Raw genomic sequence first — 17,682 nt, forward strand, 5'->3', positions numbered from 1 at the left:
GCAATTGGAAACAAATTATCAACCCTTAGTGAGCTGCTTCAGGCCAAATAATTGCACCCACAGGACAACTTGCATAAGCACAAATGCAACTTTCTCTCCCTCCTCTCCTTGAATGCCCCTCAAAACTGGGCCTTTTTAGTTCCATCATCTTTGAAAGTGGGAAAGTGGCTGCAGAACTGGCAAACACATTTTTACAAATAAGAATTTAAGTTCTCTGACGTTTCCAAGTTTAGTTCCAAGTTTATGTGCCTCGGATTGAGCCATGAAAGAATGCATTTTGCTTTGTGTTTTTCACCATGTTTATGGTGAAAGTTTGTGTCACAGGGTTCCCAAAGTATCCTAAAAGAAGAAAGGATGCACTCCCATTAATACCATTAGCTACTTAACCTGTCAGAATGGTTTCAGTCTGCTTTTCTTCCCCTACAGAGCCTCTGGTGTTGCAATGTCAAGTGATTTTTCCTCTGAGAAAGCACCCTGCCCAGCCCTCAAATATTGTGCAATTTACATATCCAGAAAATGGGGCTGTTCCAAGTCAGCGGCAAATAAGAACAGAGTTTGCAAACTCTCAGAGGTCAATGAGAGCATAGCGTGCGAGTGTTTGTGATTCAGAATTGCTTCCTCTTCTGCTATATACTTTTATTATACAACTTCTGGTCACGCAGAAGCAAATCTGCCTTTTAAAAGGGGTTGTGACAAGACTGTGGCAGATCAACAAGATGGCCCAGAAAAAGACAAATCTTGGGAAAATAGTAGAGAATCTTTTTGCTACGCTTAAAGTGGAGGAGAATGAGGAGCTGCTGTTTACTTACAGAGGAGTGCTGTATCCAAAACTTTGTAGTCCTGAGACCTTTGAAGCATTGGAAGCCATGGAAGCGAGAAAGGACGATAGGCTGATTGTTGCTTATCCAAAATGCGGTGAGTATCCAGCTTTTAATGGAATTAAAGGGGAATAGATTTGGTTACCAATTGATATCTGACCGCATACGATTTGTATGTTTATTTCCCCCATGTAATCTGGATTTACAGTTTCCCTGTTTTGTTGTGCTTTTCATAAATGGTAAATGGGGGTTTTGTATTAAAGTTTGAACAAGGAAACCAATGTTTATTTGATACCCAAAATGAACTGAAATGGGTCCCAGGTGAATACATTTTGGGGTGCCTGGATTGACTCTTTCCTCAGTGGCTGAGCACCCCACAACAGCCATGAGCAGCGACTCAAGGCCCTCTTTTATGAGGAGAGGAGATGTGTACCCCATAAGTCCTTGGCTACAACCCATCCTCTATTTAACTGGTGAGGCCTCTGAAATTGAAAGGATAGTCTCTTCCAAAGCCAGGCAGCATGTTACCAACAGCAGGTGGGGAGGATGCTGTGGCAAGGCTGGGCTGGGCTGGGGCCAAGTGGGGAGGAAGCTCTCTCACAGAAGAAGAGAGAATAAAAGACTGCAGTCTCCAGGGCCAGCCAAGGCAGCAGCCATTTAATCTGGATTTATCATTTCCATGTTTTATTGTGCTTATCAGAAATGGTTATGGGGATTTTGGAAGCTGCTGAAAACCTACATGTATGAGCACCTGCATCCACGATGAATAAGCTGTCATGTGGAAGTACCTTCTGTTGCAGTTAGAGCAAACAAACCTGTGTTGTTCCTTTTTTAATGGGGGGGGGCACTTTTGAAGGGGCAACTGGAGTATTGGTGAGGGTTTTCTGCTATATGTTGCACCTTTGTGGGAGAAGCAGCTCTTACTTTCTCAAATACCCATGCCCCCTTTTCACCTTCTTTTACTTCCTTTTATCTGCTGGAATTGTCTTTCTGGATCCCTCTCACTTTCTTTTGTGCTTTGTTCACTTTCATCCACCTTGTGCCACCTTCTCTGCCATTTTAATTCACTCCTCTGTGACTCTTGTTCCCACCTAATGTCAACTTGCCTGAAAACAAACAGGATTCATGGGAAAAGTTCCTCACCCTTAGAATGTAATGTGAATGACAACTGCTCTTTGTTGCCCCTTTGTTGGATGAAACATGAAGAAGGTCCTTGGATTCTCCCACAATGAAGCTTTTGTTCCAAAAGAATTGTTTCCCTTCATTTTCAAAGTCTTGACCCTTTACAGTTTGTTTACAGCTTGCATGATGGCGACAGCTTTGTTGTGACTTACCTGGCATCACCTTGTGACCCACCTGCAGGTCCCACTGGTTGAAGACCTACGATTTAAGCCAACTGCCATATATGAACATGACTGTGCATTTGGTTGTGCAGCTTATGCTCTTGTGATTCATATATGTCTCATTTGCTTTTATGTTGCAGGTACTAACTGGGTGCTCCAAATGGTAAATGACATGGTAGCCGCAATCCCAAGTAACAAGGACTTACCACCACTAGAAAACCTACAAATGCTTGAATTTGGACTGCCCACAAAAGTTCAGGTAGGGTAAAGGGGGGAGGGAGAGAGAATCAAAGAATTGTACAACTTGAAGAGACCCAAATGGTCATGTACTCCAAACCTCTTTGTATAGTTTGTTATTCTTCTTCTGTCAATATGTAACTCAAAGTTGTTGTTTATTTCCAATTATAAAGCTCAATAAAAAGAAGCGGGGAAACAACTCCTCTAGATCCTGAAACAACAACAAAGTTAACATTCCTCTAATTCTTATTCTAGGACATGGACAAGCAGCCTTCTCCACGTATTTTTTCTACACATTTTCATTATGATAATATTCCCAAATCTTTTTTTGAGAATAAGGTGAAGGTAAGTGACTAGCTTCACTACTATTATGATTGCCTAATACTCTAACAGCATTTAATCACAATACTGAGTACTTAATATAGGTATCTTAATTTGACAGCTCTTGTCATATTGTCAAAGCAAATTCTGCATCAGTTGGCCTAAATCCAGGCTAATAGAGCATTCCAACCCTCCCTCGGACTGGGTTGAGGATTTGTGTGAGGACTGAGCAGAGTTGGGATTGCTCTCTCCTGCTTTGGCTTAGTTACTCATGACTAAACCCATTGATTTCAATGGGACCTGGGTACTGTACAACTAAATCTGGACCCACTGCATTCTTTGCATAGCTGGAGGCTATCTGTAATCTCTGGAGGCTATCTGTAATCTCTGTGTGAGGTAAGGGACCTTTGAAACTGTTCTCTTCACATGCGGGTCTGATGAGCACAGGATAATGTAGAAAATCTCCTTTCCCCCATCTTCTTCCTCAGAATTTGTTGTTGTTTAGTCGTTCAGTCGTGTCCGACTCTTCGTGACCCCATGGACCAGAGCACGCCAGGCACTTCTGTTTTCCACTGCCACCCGCAGTTTGGTCAGATTCCTCAGAATAGATACTCAGTTTTACTTGGGGGAAATTCCAAAGAGGGAACTATGAAGCAAAAGCCATCCCCCAAGTCTCTCCAAGGCAAAGTGTTATTGGAAGTGTTATCTACTTTTGCTAAACTTTTGCCTTTTGTTGTGTCACTCCCCACAACCAGTTTAAGCGAGATGGGCAAGAACAGACAACATTATAAGGCACCAGCTTTTTCAACATTTCAATTTCAGTTTGCACTGATATGTTACTTTCAGTTCACTATGTCCACAACCTTTGTTCTGGGGATCTCACCTAATGCCAAAATTGCATATACTCAAAACACATTGGGTTCAATGGTAGTTGGGACTGTCGAAGTCATTTCCCCCAGAACCCTGTGCCCCCTTTTAATTTTTCAAAAAAATATTTTCCCACTTGCGTAAAGCTAAATGAGCTCAAGTTGCAGGCTTCCTCTATATAAATACTGTTGACTTGCAACTTGTCTGCGTTTAACTTGCGCAATAACAGCTTTACTTGTATGGTGGCTGGCCATCATGCAATGAAACAAATTAAATGCACACAAGGGAGAGAGTTCCAAAGCACTTTTCCTGTCACACAAAGAGATTTTAAGCTCTCAGCCTTTCTTACTGGGCTCTGGGAAGGCCTCGCATATGGGCTATGGGAGGCTCCTGGGAGAAATTGTGGGAGCCACATAGAGCCTGTGTGAGAGGCTCCCTTCCAGAGCAAGGCACGGAGTTTAAAAGCTCTGCCTTAGGTAGGGGCCAATGGCCTCCTTGATGTGTCAGCTCCAGAAAGCTGTTTGCACAGGGGAGGTTCCAACAAAATCTAATATCTCTTTCTTTCTTTTTAAATAGATGTTGGTAGTATTTCGAAACCCCAAAGATGCCGCTGTATCCTATTACCATTTTTACAACAAAAACCCTGTTCTTCCAGATGTCAGTTCTTGGGATGATTTTTTTCAAAAGTTCATGAGTGGTGAAGGTAGGTTAGAAGTTCTCACTTTCTGTATTCCTGAAACTTCCCTCAAAGTATTTGGGTAGAGCTTCTGTTCAGATGAAAGGCAAACAAGTTTCAGATCACCAGGACTCTTGATTGCAGGGAAAAGCCCACAGTCGATATTTCTTTTACTCAGACTTGCATCATTAGTAGATGTCCTTCAGATAGTGGTGGATAGCCAGACTCATCACTGATGGGTAATGTGAATTTAGGCATCTTTTCAACACCTGATGATTTGTGTACAGATTTTGCATGTCATAAAAATGGCTGGTTTTTATCAGTGTTGGGTTAAACGGAATGAACGAAGTGTTGTATTCTCATTGTAGGATATGTGCAGCTTTTGCCAGCAACTGATGTCATTTTTGTTTTTTATTCCCCCCCCCCCCCCCGGCTATGAAATATGCTGTTTGCATTTCATTTCAGTTTGTTGGAAGTCCTACTTTGACCATGCTCTTGCTTGGGACAAACATATGGATGACGAAAATGTCATGATCATCACATTTGAAGAACTGAAAGAAGTGAGCATTCTTAGAAATCGAGATAATGATTCTGTTGTGAATTCATTTTTCTTAGATGGCCTAATCTAGCTGTATGTGGAAATTAAGACAGGTGTATTGATGGTTGTTGAATTGGTAAAGGGAGAGGCATTGTTTTGCTTTTCTGTTTCTGCTCCCTTTCCCTCCCTCCTCATTGCCTTTAGTTTTCTTTTCCTTAATAAACCTGCAGTTAATAATTCTTTAAAATGCATTCATTTTTGACTGAGGTTTGGAAGTTCTTTCTCATCATGCTGCCAAGTACTTTCTGCTGTGTTTCTGATAGTTTTATATTTTGACTTTTCTTCTGCCACAACTAAGTGTGTGAGTATTGTGTGTGTGTTTTGTTTTTTCCCTTTAGCAGGTTTGGATATTTTAAATGTTTTAAAATTAAAAAATAAATGGCAATCCTGCAGTTCATTAAATACTAAGCACACCAATATGCCAGTCTGATTAAGTATTGTGGTGTAAACTCTCTGGGTGTGCTCATTCACAGGCTAAGTAAGTTTCTCAGAAGTAGTGTTCCAAACTTTTAATCATTTCAAACATTTCTGAGTTAAAAGGAATATAGATGATTGAACATGGCACACTGGAAATGGAAAAAAATGGGTAGCAGATATTTGTGAGGGGAATGCTTTTCAAGGAATATAAGTTACAGAAACAAATAGAAAGTTATAAATGATGCACCTTTGCTGTGACAATGTTTCTGTGCTTCCTTTCACGCTGCACTTATTTTGCTAATATCAGATGCACCTTTTTAGGGCAGTAAAGCACATACCTTACATTTATGAATATATTTATTCAGATGTTTAGCCTGCCCCATTCTTGAATCTTAGGGCAGATTCTAACTTAGAAATCTACCTTTGTACCAAATATATTTATGAAGTCATAACTAACTTTATTGTTATTTTCCAGAATCTTCACGAAGGAGTGAAGCGAATAGCTGACTTTTATGAACTACCTCTGTCTGATGAAATGATTAAGTCTGTTGCAGAGAGCTCTACCTTCCAAGCAATGAGCAGTAAATCTGAAGAAACACATGGTCGGTTTGCTCCTGTCCTTTTCAGGAAAGGTACTACAATATTGACTTTATGCCACTAGTTTGCAATGAATTCTGTTTCTTCCAGTAACACAAGCACCCTCTAGTGGTGCCATTTATGGAAAAAACCAAACCTAGGTCAATGCCTAGAAAATAGTTTTGACCCATTTCCTTCTTTCTCTCTCCCACATATAGAACCAAAGTTCAAAAAAACTAAGAACCCTTATAAAGCCTCTGTAAGACCATTCTCATTTTCTTGCTATCATTAGAACAAGGACGTCTTATGGTCCACAATAGTTTACACATGTCATACTTTAAATAGGCAAATTAGTCTGCAAAAGTGGAAGTTACTTGTGCTGTGACATCACAGTTTTCTGCATTCTCTCCTACCAATGATATCCAACTATGTAGAGCAGACTTCCTCAAACTTGGCCCTCCAGATGTTTTGAGACTACAGTTCCCATCATCCTTGACCACTGATCCTGCTAGATAGGGATTATGGCAGTTGTAGGCCAAAAACATCTGGAGGGCCAAGGTTGAGGAAGCCTGATGTAGAGTAATAGGCATGAAAACCATGAGCCCAGGGCAGCTCATGTTTTATTATGTCAATAATCAAACAAGACAGTTAAAACTCTGAATAGCGGTCTAGGTGATCTGGGAGTTGGTGGTCCTATTGAACTTGAAAGGTTCTAGGTGGACAAGCATAGGACTGCACAGTGGGATAGTTGGAATTCAGTGGGGCTTATTTGCAAGTAGGTTGGGATAGAAATAATGCCTAAGTGCTCTAACTGTAAACCAATTAGCCACAGTATAAATTACTTCACTGTGTAATTTAAACAACACTATTCTTTACAATGCTACCACATCACGTTTCTTTAACCAGAACCATTTTGACAGGGATAAGCTTCCAGTTTTGTTTTTGTTTTTCCATTGGTTTTAGACAACAGAATATTTCCACACATCAAAGCAAGCTTCTCTACTCTTTCTCGTGTTTGCATTTTTCTTGATTAGTGTCAGACTACCTGCCCCCCCTTCAAAAAAAAGAATAGGTTTTTTTAACCTGTTGCAAAGATAGGAGACATCTGCAGCAGGCGAGATGGTTTGAGAGTTCTACAAGTTTACAATATACTGAAATTATAAATATGATTCATTCTCTTATATAGCTACTAGAAGAGTAGCCGGTGCATTACAAGGAAGTTAGAATGCTATTTTTAAAATTTTGCCTTGAAAACATGTCAGCCATCATGCTAAGATAATATATTTTAGGATGCTTGTGTGTGTGTGCTTCTTTTAATTTTCAAAAATCTCTTAGGCTTGTCTTGGGAGGAAAAGCTGTGTTTCAATAATGCTGCTGCTGCTGCTGATGTTAAAGAAACAGAAATATTTAAAAAGAAAACCTTGCAGCTGCACGCACATGCACACATATACCCCGCAAATGTTTCTGTCACTCTTCACATCTCTAAACAGCCCATTCTGATGCAACCTAGTAATTCCCTTCCTTGGTTACTCCCAAGAAAGGGTGCATAGTGTTGCAGAATGACAATACAGTACAGCCATCTGCTTCAACATTCCAAAATCATAAATCTGATCTGTAAACCTCTATATAGGAAGGCATAAAGAGTGAGATTCATTTTTCATTGTTTCTTAATAGGTGCTGTGGGTGACTGGAAGACTTTGTTCACTGAAGCTCAGAGCCGGGAAATGGATGCAAAATTTGAAGAGTGCTTAGCAGGAACTAAACTGGGTGCAAAGCTAAAATATGACCAATATTGTAAATTTTAAACCTTGGATGTGGAGGCTATTATCTGAAGTCTTTTGATTAAGAATAAAATAATGTTTAAGTGCAGGAGACATTTATGAACAGAAAATAAATAAAATGTTCTCAGTCTTTCTTGCTTTAAAATCATGTACTCAAATTCCTAACATACAAAATGGCGACAGCATGGAGATCAACACATATGTGTTATGAAGTATTTCTGGGGTGGTGATCTCTTCTTTAATGGCTTTGTCCTACTTCAAAAGATATGCTGTACTTGTTTTACATTCTCAATCATACAGTGGTTAAGTACTTAATTCGTTCCAGAGGTCCGTTCTTAACCTGAAACTGTTCTTAACCTGAAGCACCACTTTAGCTAATGGGGCCTCCTGCTGCTGCTGCGCCACCAGAGCACGATTTCTGTTCTCATCCTGAAGCAAAGTTCTTAACCTGAAACACTATTTCTGGGTTAGCGGAGTCTGTAACCTGAAGCGTATGTAACCCGAGGTACCACTGCTTTGTGGAGCCAAAACCCACTGTCCCATTTTGGTATACGCAGTCTATGCCAATAACACTGACTCAACTGGCAGCAATGTTGCAAAGATGACTGATGTACTCTCTGCAACATGCTTTATAAGTACTTACTGTATAATACTTAACATTTACCGTATACTTAACATTAATACTCAACATTTACCGTATTTTTCTCTCTATAAGACACACCAGACCACAAGACGCACAAGAGGAGGAAAACAAGAAAAAAATTATTCTGAATCTAAGAAGCCAGAACAGCAAGAGGGATCGTTGCACAGTGAAAGCAGCAATCCCTCTTGCTGTTCTGGCTTCTGGGATAGCTGCGCAGACTGCATTCGCTCCATTACACACACACACATTTCCCCTTACTTTTTAGGAGGGAAAAAGTGAGTCTTACAGAGCAAAAAATACGGTACTTATTTCAACAAAACATCTGTCCTCAAAGACAGCGATCCTAGTCCCACATCTCACAACTGTCTACATGCACACCATACATTTAAAGCACATGGCTCCCCCAAAGAATCCTGTAAACTATGGTATATACCCCACCACACTACATTTCCCAGCACCCTTAACAAACTGCAATTCCCAGGATTCTTTGAGGGGAAGCCATGTGCTTTAAATGTATGGGCTGGATGTAGAATCGCAGGTGCATTTAATTCTCACAGCAACTGGCAAAGGCGTAACTCCTGATAGAAGCTTACCAGGCAGTGCATGAGGGTCCTGGATGTTTGAATGGCCTTCACAGTAACAACAAATGTAGAAAGCTACCATGACAAAGTATGGCAGGTGTGGGGAATCGTTGACCCTCCAGATGTTGCTCCCACCATCCCTAGCCATTGGCTGTGCTTGCAGCAACATCTGAAAAGACAAACATTCCCCGCACCTGAAGTAGGGAAACAAAGGCATTCTGTGCATGCTCAGAGGCACTTCTCTGTATTTCACTCTTTCAAGCTCAGCTCAGATATGATAAACATGTGTTAGGTTTCAGCCTCTAGTAAATCATATCTTAAAGTAAGCCTTGTATCAATCTGGCTTTGCCATTAGATGACACTGACAGGTTTATTTACCAATTCTCACTGACCCAGTTACTAGCACAATTACATTCTGGGACTGATTCTTCTAGTTTCCTTCGCAGTTAGACCTAACAGTGCCATTACAATACTGTATATTACAACCCTTCAAGGCTTGTACCAGATACATATACATTGCAACCTGAAGCACAGTTCTAACCATGTTTAGTCATCCCATTGACTTCATTGGGTCTTACTCCCAGGTTAATTGGGGTTAGGACTGTGGCTTGAGTTGTTCAACCTCTACTGATACACAATTATCATTGTTCATGGTCTTGGATATGAATTTGAAGGCACATGAAATAGCGACATTATGGAAACTGAGACGTGGAACCCGCGAACGTTAGAACAGGAGATCACCTGAGAACCCCAGGTGCAGTTTTTTTGTCCCCCCTGCTCAGTGTCTGCTGTCCTGGGCTCCTTTGGGAGGAAGGGCAGGGTATAAATCAAACAAATAATAACAATTCACATTAGTCGAGCCTTGAAATTGAGGCATGGGTCTGCTCAATGCCAGATTAAGCCACCTGACACCCTAGGCGTGGAAGACAGCTAGGATCCCTAATGCCATTACTCAAGCCAGTTTTGGCAAAACATTCATCCATTCATTTCTATGCTGTTTTATAATTCTAAGAAGAAGAAGAAATCTCCAAGAGGTTTACAGTCCACATCAAACTATCAGAGAAAGCAATGCAAAATAAAACACTGCAGAGGAAAGTCAAGTTATAAAGCAAGCATTCAAACAACTTAATAAAACGAAGACATCACCACAACCGTTGCAAAATAACACTTTATGAAAGGGAGTCAGATAAAGTTGGATGACTAATGATTCAGCCAGGTATGCCCCCCCCCCCCCCGCGATGCCTCTGAACCAGAACCCCTTTTGAGAGGCGGAGTTATAAAATCACCCAAGAAGTCGGGAGGGAACCCTCCTAGCGACCAGGCTGGGCGGTGAGGAGACCAGGCCGGAAGTTCCAAAGCCGACACGTTCCCGTTACGGCCAGCGGCGCGTTTCAGTTTCGATTCTCCGCGGTGGCCGCCTGTGCCAGGGAAGGAGCGGAGCCCGCTTCTTGCAGGGAAACGAAAGCGGAGCAGCAGTGCTTCCCGCAGACGGACGAGTCTCCCGCTCGGAAGCAGTCGTCTGCAGAGGGGGCTCCGCCGCTTTTGGCCCGGACTTGTCCCAAGGGAGAAGCAGCTGCCCACCGACCACCCCGTGGAGCCGGTGAGTACGCCGAGGTGGTCCTGACCCCGCTGACGGGAGGCGTCCAAAAGTCGGGGGCGCGGGAGGAATCCCACCCGATTCCTACTCGTGCCAGCCTGCTTAGTTCCAGCGGGGCTCCTTCCGAGGACGTGGGCTTTGGGCCGAGGCAGGTGGCATCCTTGCAGGGGCGCCCCGAGAGGGGTGTTTCTTGCCCGGGCAGAAAAATGGACTTTGTGGTCCATTGCCCCTTTGCTGCCAGGGAGGGCGAGAGGCACTTCTGGAAGGTTCTTTGCCAAATACCTTTCACGGCCTCGCCCCTTGACTTGGGCAGGTAGGGAGAAGGGCGCGCCGCTGTGCCCCAGGGCAGGCGGTCCTCCTGTGAACAGCATTGCGGCCGCTTTGGCCAGCCTGGGTCCAGGGGACGGCGCGGGTGACCCTGCTTGGCTTTCCCCCTGCAAGTTTGTTTTGGTCACAGCGCCACCAGTCACCGGGCGCTGTGTTCCTTATCAGTTGGTTAACGATGTCTCAGGTCACAGAAAAGCGAGTCAGCGTTTGAGTTAATCTGAACTCTTAGGCTAGATCGATAGAATTGTCGAGTTGGACGGGGCCACGACGGTCATCTTTCTAGTCCAATCCCATGCAATGCAAGAATCCTTTTGCCCAGCGTTGGGCTTGAACCCACCACCCTGAGATTAAGAGTCTCACGCTCTACTGGCTGAGCTATGCCTGCAGCTGCTCAGTAATAAGGAAAGGGAAGGTTGAAAATTGCCTATTGAGAAGTTTGTAATAGAATTCTTCTTCTTGGCATCTAAGGTCTTCTCTGCATTCTTCCCATAGAGCTGCTGACAAGCTTTCTGATAGGGGAATAGGGAGAGTGTAGTAGGGGCTCCTGTGATGTTTAGAGGGAGCAGAGAGAGCCACTCTCCTGTCCCTTTTGGCCCCACCACACGGACTAGCAGATTGGCGCTAGTCTGGGTGGTGGCGGAACAAAAGAAGTGTGAGAGAGTCGCTGTTCATTTCTTTTCTTGGGGAAATGCCTTTGCTTCCACTCCCAGTTTCCCAGTTGGAACGCTTCTGAGCAGTTTCCAGTTCTACAGTTCTTTGATTCTACGATTCTGTGTTTGTGTTGGGCCTCCTGGGGAAGTGGTGGTGGAAACCACTGTTGTGTACCACCAGTGCCATGGTGTGAATGGGGGTGTGGTGTTCCCCACAGTCTCTTTTCCAAAGTGCTCTGGTTTTCCCCCTGGTTTCTGTACTTATAAGGGTGGGTGGGGAGTGTTGTTAATAATACAGTGTTCCTTCTTTGAATTTATTTCAGTTTCCTAGCCTGTACCAAAATGGCAGACAACCAAGCTGTTCCAAGAATATACATGGCGAAACTTAATGAGTATTGTCAGAGAAGACGTTTACGATTGGACTATAAGGATCTTGGTTTCGATGGCCCATCTCATAATCCTGTGTAAGTGGATGAAGAATGTTGGGAAGTGGGGACAGGGAGGAGTGAGGAAATTCACACTTCCCTCCAGGTGTGTTTTATGCAAAAAGTAAACAGTCCTTCCCAGTTTACTTGTGTACAACTGAAACACTTCCTTAACCGTCCCAGTTTCTTGGTCCACTAAGATTTTCCAACTCAAGAGATAAAGCATAACATAGGACCAGGCTTCCCCCACCCCCAAGACCTGACATTGCCTTTTGTTTCTCATTCCAATTATAAGGGTGGGACAAAGTAGTGCATTTTCTGTGTTGTTTTGCTACGTTGTCCCTCTCTTGCAGATAGGTTAGTAAACTATCCTTAGAAGCTGCACTGTTGAACCCTCCTACTCTCCAGTCAGCTGCCTGAAACAGCATCTAATTTAGTAGGATGGCTTACTTGTGGCTCTCCAGATGTTTTTGGACCCTGGCTCCCAAGGCAGCATGGCTGATTGTCAGGGATAATGGGCGTTGTACTCTAAAACATATAGAGGGCACATGCTTGGTGAATGGAGCCTTATAGGACATAAAAGGGAAGCTAGCATTAGGCACACTTTACAAATAATAGGAATGAGAGATTTACAGGAGGAAACTATCCAGATATTTCCCATTTCTGTTTATCCAGCATACAAAAGCATAAAATTCAATCTGCAAGCATATTTTGAGGACTGTGGGCATTTAACTCTCTCTTTTTCATTGCAGATTCACTGTAGCAGTTGAAATAGATGGAAAGCAGTATAGCCGAGCAACAGGTAAAAGCAAGAAGGAGGCAAAAGATCATGCAGCATTCTTAGCTTGGGAGTCCTTACAACAAGAACTGCCAGTAAGTAGACCATAAAGGATACATGTCAAGACATACAAATAATCTAGAAAACAGAAAAGAGCCTTTGATCTTGAGGTATACTAAAAAAAACCCAATCTTTTACTTTGGTACCTCGGGTTACATACTCTTCAGGTCACAGGCTCCACTAACCCAGAAATATTACCTCGGGTTAAGAACTTTGCTTCAGGATGAGAACAGAAATTGTGCTCCGGCGGTGCGGCAGCAGCGGGAGGCTCCATTAGCTAAAGTGGTGCTTCAGGTTAAGAACAGTTTCAGGTTAAGAACGGACCTCCGTAACGAATTAAGTACTTAACCCGAGGTACCACTTTATCTCATTCTGTTTTAACATCTGCCTGAAGCTGCTAGGAAATGCCATCTGTGGGCAGGGGTAGCTGGTAACATTTTGAGCTGATATGGCCGCACTATTTAACCTTGCTGTTTCCATCACAATAGGGTTTAGGAAAGTGTGCCATTGCACATGTGCAGAGTGCCGTTGTCTCCTCCTCTCTTAAAAAAACAACTAGTTATTATCTATGGATAGGGGAAAATACTCCAAATACGATTTTCAGACAAAATTGACTTCATACATCTTATTTAGAAATTCAGCGATACCACATGTGGTAGGTTTTTGAATTAACTTCTATTATGTCTGAGATTTGGGGAAATATATTCCAAGTTTGTGGAAGGACGTGGCTTCATAGCTAAACAGGCATAGAAGCAAAACATTTTAGAAATTCACTGAGAAACTCACAAAAGAACAAAGTAAAAATAATACTGATAGGATTTTGCGACATCCCTGTGCATTTATGGTATACCCCCCACAGGGGTGGAGGAGCTTGATGAAAGCAGATCCATACAGCATATCTGGAAAATACTCTGGAACTGCTTGTGACTCAGATTTGCTCCAATTAGTCCTAACAAATTTTCTGCTTTGAGACTCATGGGAGTGACCTCTTTGCCATAGCTATGTTTCTGGATCAGGATTAGCTGAGTGCTGCAGAGAACAGGAGATTGACAAACCTGCCTTTGTAAAGTCAAGGAAGTGTATAATGTTTGTGGAGCAGGAAAGAGTTTATCTATACTACACTACTACTTCCAGGGGCTGCCTTGGAAGATGGTTTGGAAATTTCAACTATTACATACACAGAATGTCATATAATTCAAATTGCATTACAATAAAATGCAATGTAAGAAGTAAAATAAGCAAAAAAAATGCCATTAAAAATCAGTATTTAATGTGAGCATGCTATGGACCACCTGAATGTTTGAGAACCCATGTCCTTCTTATACAGCTGATGGTGATGAAGGTCTTTCAGGAAGCACTGCCATCTCTTAAGTTGTACAATGTTTCTGGGTCTGTCGATGCATACTATGTTGTCTCTCTTTGACCTGGACCTTTTGGTGCCAGTGTTCTTGCAGGTTGTGGGTGGCGTCACCACCTCTTTTGAAAACCCTTAGTGTTATTCTGCAAGTTTTTCTGTGGAGGGTCCCTCAGTGGCAATTCCAAGGGACGCTGCTTGGTCCCCTAGGTCTTCAGCCTATGGGGAGTTGGGTTCATATATACCCAGTACCAGGTCAGAACTAGGAATGACACGCACCTATCTTGTATCAGGTCTAGCCTTCTGGCCTTTGCCTTGTATGCGTATTGTTATTGCCATGTAACATTGCTAAATAAGAACAGTATTTTGTGGGGCCTGTTGCCAACTTAGAACATGAAACCCAAGGTAAGTACGGACCTCCCCATACCATGTAATAAGGAGGAATTCAGTGAGAAACCTCTCACTGCAAACTGACTTATACATATTGTTTACAGGCAGATCCTGTTTTAAGACCAGAGCAGCCGCTGCCTCCTCTGCCGCCACCACAATATCCTGTTTTAAGACCACAGCAGCCGCTTCCTCCTCTGTCATCGCCACTATCTCAGTCTCCTGAGCCTGCTGCAAATCTGGCACAACCAGCTTCTTCACTTAACTATCTTGGCTTGCTCAATGAATATTCATCGAGAAACAAAGTGGTGGTTCAATATGTTGTGGTTTCTAAATCTGGCCTGGATCACATGCCAATGTAAGTTGTCAATAGTAATTGATTTTTTTTGTTGATTACTACTCTTGGCAACTTTTTTTGGTTAAACCTAAAGCTCTTAGTGATTTGTAGATAACAGTAGATATTTTTTTTGTGGTATTTGGGTGCCAGCTCATACTGAGGTTTTTTTAATTCCGGCTTTTGGGAATGGTCTGTGACATTTAGTAATTTCACCACTACTATGACTACTACTGGGATGTGGGTGGCACTGTGGTCTAATCCACTGAGCCTCTTGTGCTTGCCGATCAGAAGGTTGGCAGTTCGAATCTGCATGACGGGGTGAGCTCCCATTGCTCTGTCCCAGCTCCTGCCAACCTAGCAGTTCGAAAGCACACCAGTGTGAGTAGATAAATAGGTATTGCTGCGAAGAGAAGGTAAACGGTGTTTCCGTGCGCTCTGGCTTCCATCACAGTGTCCCATTGCACCAGAAGTGGTTCAGTCATGCTGGCCACATGACCTGGAAAGCTGTCTGTGGACAAACACCCGCTCCCTTGGCCTGAAAAGCGAGATTAGCAACGCACCCCATAGTCACCTTTGACTGGATTTAACTGCCCAGGCGTTCTTTACCTTTATCTTACTACTATCACTACTATTATTATTGATTAAATTTATATACTGCCCGTCATTTATCTACCACTTTGGGATACCCTGACCTAAATAAAATAAAATGTAGGAAAATGGTATGTGAGACAGGTGGCAGTGCGTTTGAAGTTTTCCATAGCCAAAGAAAGGCTTGAGGTCCCGATGCAAGGGTTTTTATTTCCCTCCACTCCCCTGCAGCTTCCCACGTGCCCTCAAAATGGAGGACCCTTCAGAGATTTTTTGAGCTTGTTCAGGGTGGAGAGAAAATGGAAGTGCCAATCTGCCTGTGTGGACTCTGCTCTGGCCATCCAATTTGTGACTCCTGGCTATATGCTCACTTTTGTAACATGGACACCAAAAAAGTTTTGCTTGAGGTCATTAGAACTTCGTATGGAGATTGGGTTCCTGCCCAAGGTCTATAGGATTGCTGCCTTCGTCTACAACAGTGTATGCTAACTTATTTCCCCCCTCCCCTCTTTTATGCCTTCTAGTTTTCACTGTGTCTGTAAAATTGATGATAAAGATTTTGGTGAGGGAACAGGAAATAATAAACAAACAGCAAAACGGAATGCAGCCAGGCAAGCGTATGAAAAATTGAATGACCAAGCAACTTCCAGGGTATGTATTGCATATTCATCAGACTGTGTTTTTCATGTGTGACATTTAATGTATTTTTAATCTTTATTGGAAGCCGCCCAGAGTGGTTGGGGAAACCCAGCCAGATGGGCGGGGTACAAATAAATTATTATTATTATTATTATGTACTGAAGTTCTCACCCTGGGCCAGCAGGGGGATACTGTAGATAGTTCAGGTCCACATATGCAAATAAGGGATCGAAAGTGACGTTCAGTGATTGGATAGTTACAGAAAATGGTTACTGTTGCGTTCTAGTGGAGCTCTATATAAGCAGGCTGGCTGAACCCTTCAGTTCAGTTCTGTTCTGGCCTGTGAATAAACAAGAGCTGTTTGAAGATTCGCTGTTTTGTCTGATATGTTCACCCACAACTAAACATTGGCGACGAGGATGGGATCAATGGACAACAGAGCACAGCCAGATGCGGCCACCCTCTGAGTGGAGCTGAATCACTGAGCTGAAACACTGAGCGAAATCACTGAACGTCACTTTCCATTCCTTATTTGCATATGTGGACCTGAACTATCTACAGTATCCCCCTGCTGGCCCAGGGTGAGAACTTCAGTACATAACAATTATTTTTAATTGTCAGTGTAGCCATTTTCTTTGCAGGAAGTGGGCGTGTCCTATGAATAGTTTTGCCAGCTCTCACCAGCCCCTGCCTGCAATGTGATGCTTGGTGGGGTTGATGAGAATCATAGAATTGTAGAGTTGGAAGCTACCATGAGGGTCATGTAGTCTAACCCCCTGCAATGCAGGAATCTTTTGCCTGATGTGAGGGTTGAACCCATGACCCTGGGATTAGGGTCTACCGACTGAGATTTATAGTCCAGAACATCTGGAGTGCACTGGGTTGGCCAAGCCTGGTTTAATCCCTTTCATTTCGTTGCCATTGTTACTTTTTGTTGCAGTAGATTTTTTAAATCCACGGTTAAGGTATAATTCCGAATTGTTTTTCAGGCAGAAAGAAGTGCTTCCCTTCCAAATAGTTCTACAAATAGTTCTAGAAATCCATTACCCAGTAATTCCCAAGAATCATCACCAGAGGCATCTGGGACGTAAGTTAAACATTTAATGGTGTCTCTTTAAAGTACTCTTATTCTAATTTTTTGTTGTTGATTTAACAACAATGCTGTACAATATAGCATTCCATAATGAGCAAAAGGGACACTTATGTATAACATAGCCTTGTAAATGGAGAGGAAGGTGTGATTGGTAGCAATTGAAACAGTGCTTTATTAATGGTAGGATCACAGCTGTGGCCCTCCTTCCCACAGGAGGATAGATGGTCCTCTTATTTATTTTGCCATCTTCTAATGTATTTTAATCTTGCCTGTATGTGGATCTCTTATTTCAAGCCTTGTGGTCTAGTGTGTGAACTGGGCTGCTCTTTCACTTTATGCAGTAGTTAAAAGTTCTTCAAATGGATTTTATACCTGCCTAATCTTTTGAGTAGTCCGTTTTTTAGAAGTATGCTGCAGCTGAAAATACTTAAACAAGCTTAGAAAAACCTGTTCGTTATACACTTCAGTTAAAGTTGTTATCCCTGCTTGAAGGTTTTGATTCAGACATTAAATCCATGGACTTACCTTTTTTTTTAAAAAAAAAAAATCATAGCAAACAGCAAAATAATCCTCTGTGCAAAAATAGAAA

General features: G+C 42.6%; 1 protein-coding gene across 1 annotated transcript in view; it reads left to right on the plus strand.

Moving 5' to 3' along the window:
• LOC310673741 (interferon-induced, double-stranded RNA-activated protein kinase-like) overlaps positions 1-17,682 on the plus strand; it is a 30,855-nt gene continuing 13,173 nt past the window's right edge. Inside the window, 13 exon segments of the mRNA XM_083432332.1 lie at positions 1-915; positions 2,302-2,420; positions 2,654-2,743; positions 4,163-4,289; positions 4,728-4,822; positions 5,753-5,909; positions 7,528-7,657; positions 10,153-10,458; positions 11,756-11,896; positions 12,610-12,730; positions 14,544-14,794; positions 15,886-16,012; positions 16,990-17,087. Of these exon segments, the coding sequence (XP_083288458.1) occupies positions 717-915; positions 2,302-2,420; positions 2,654-2,743; positions 4,163-4,289; positions 4,728-4,822; positions 5,753-5,909; positions 7,528-7,657; positions 10,153-10,458; positions 11,756-11,896; positions 12,610-12,730; positions 14,544-14,794; positions 15,886-16,012; positions 16,990-17,087 (1,961 nt within the window). The 5' untranslated portion in view covers positions 1-716.

The sequence above is a fragment of the Podarcis tiliguerta genome, assembly GCF_965153285.1.
Source record: "Podarcis tiliguerta genome assembly, chromosome: 3".
Lineage (NCBI taxonomy): Eukaryota > Metazoa > Chordata > Lepidosauria > Squamata > Lacertidae > Podarcis > Podarcis tiliguerta.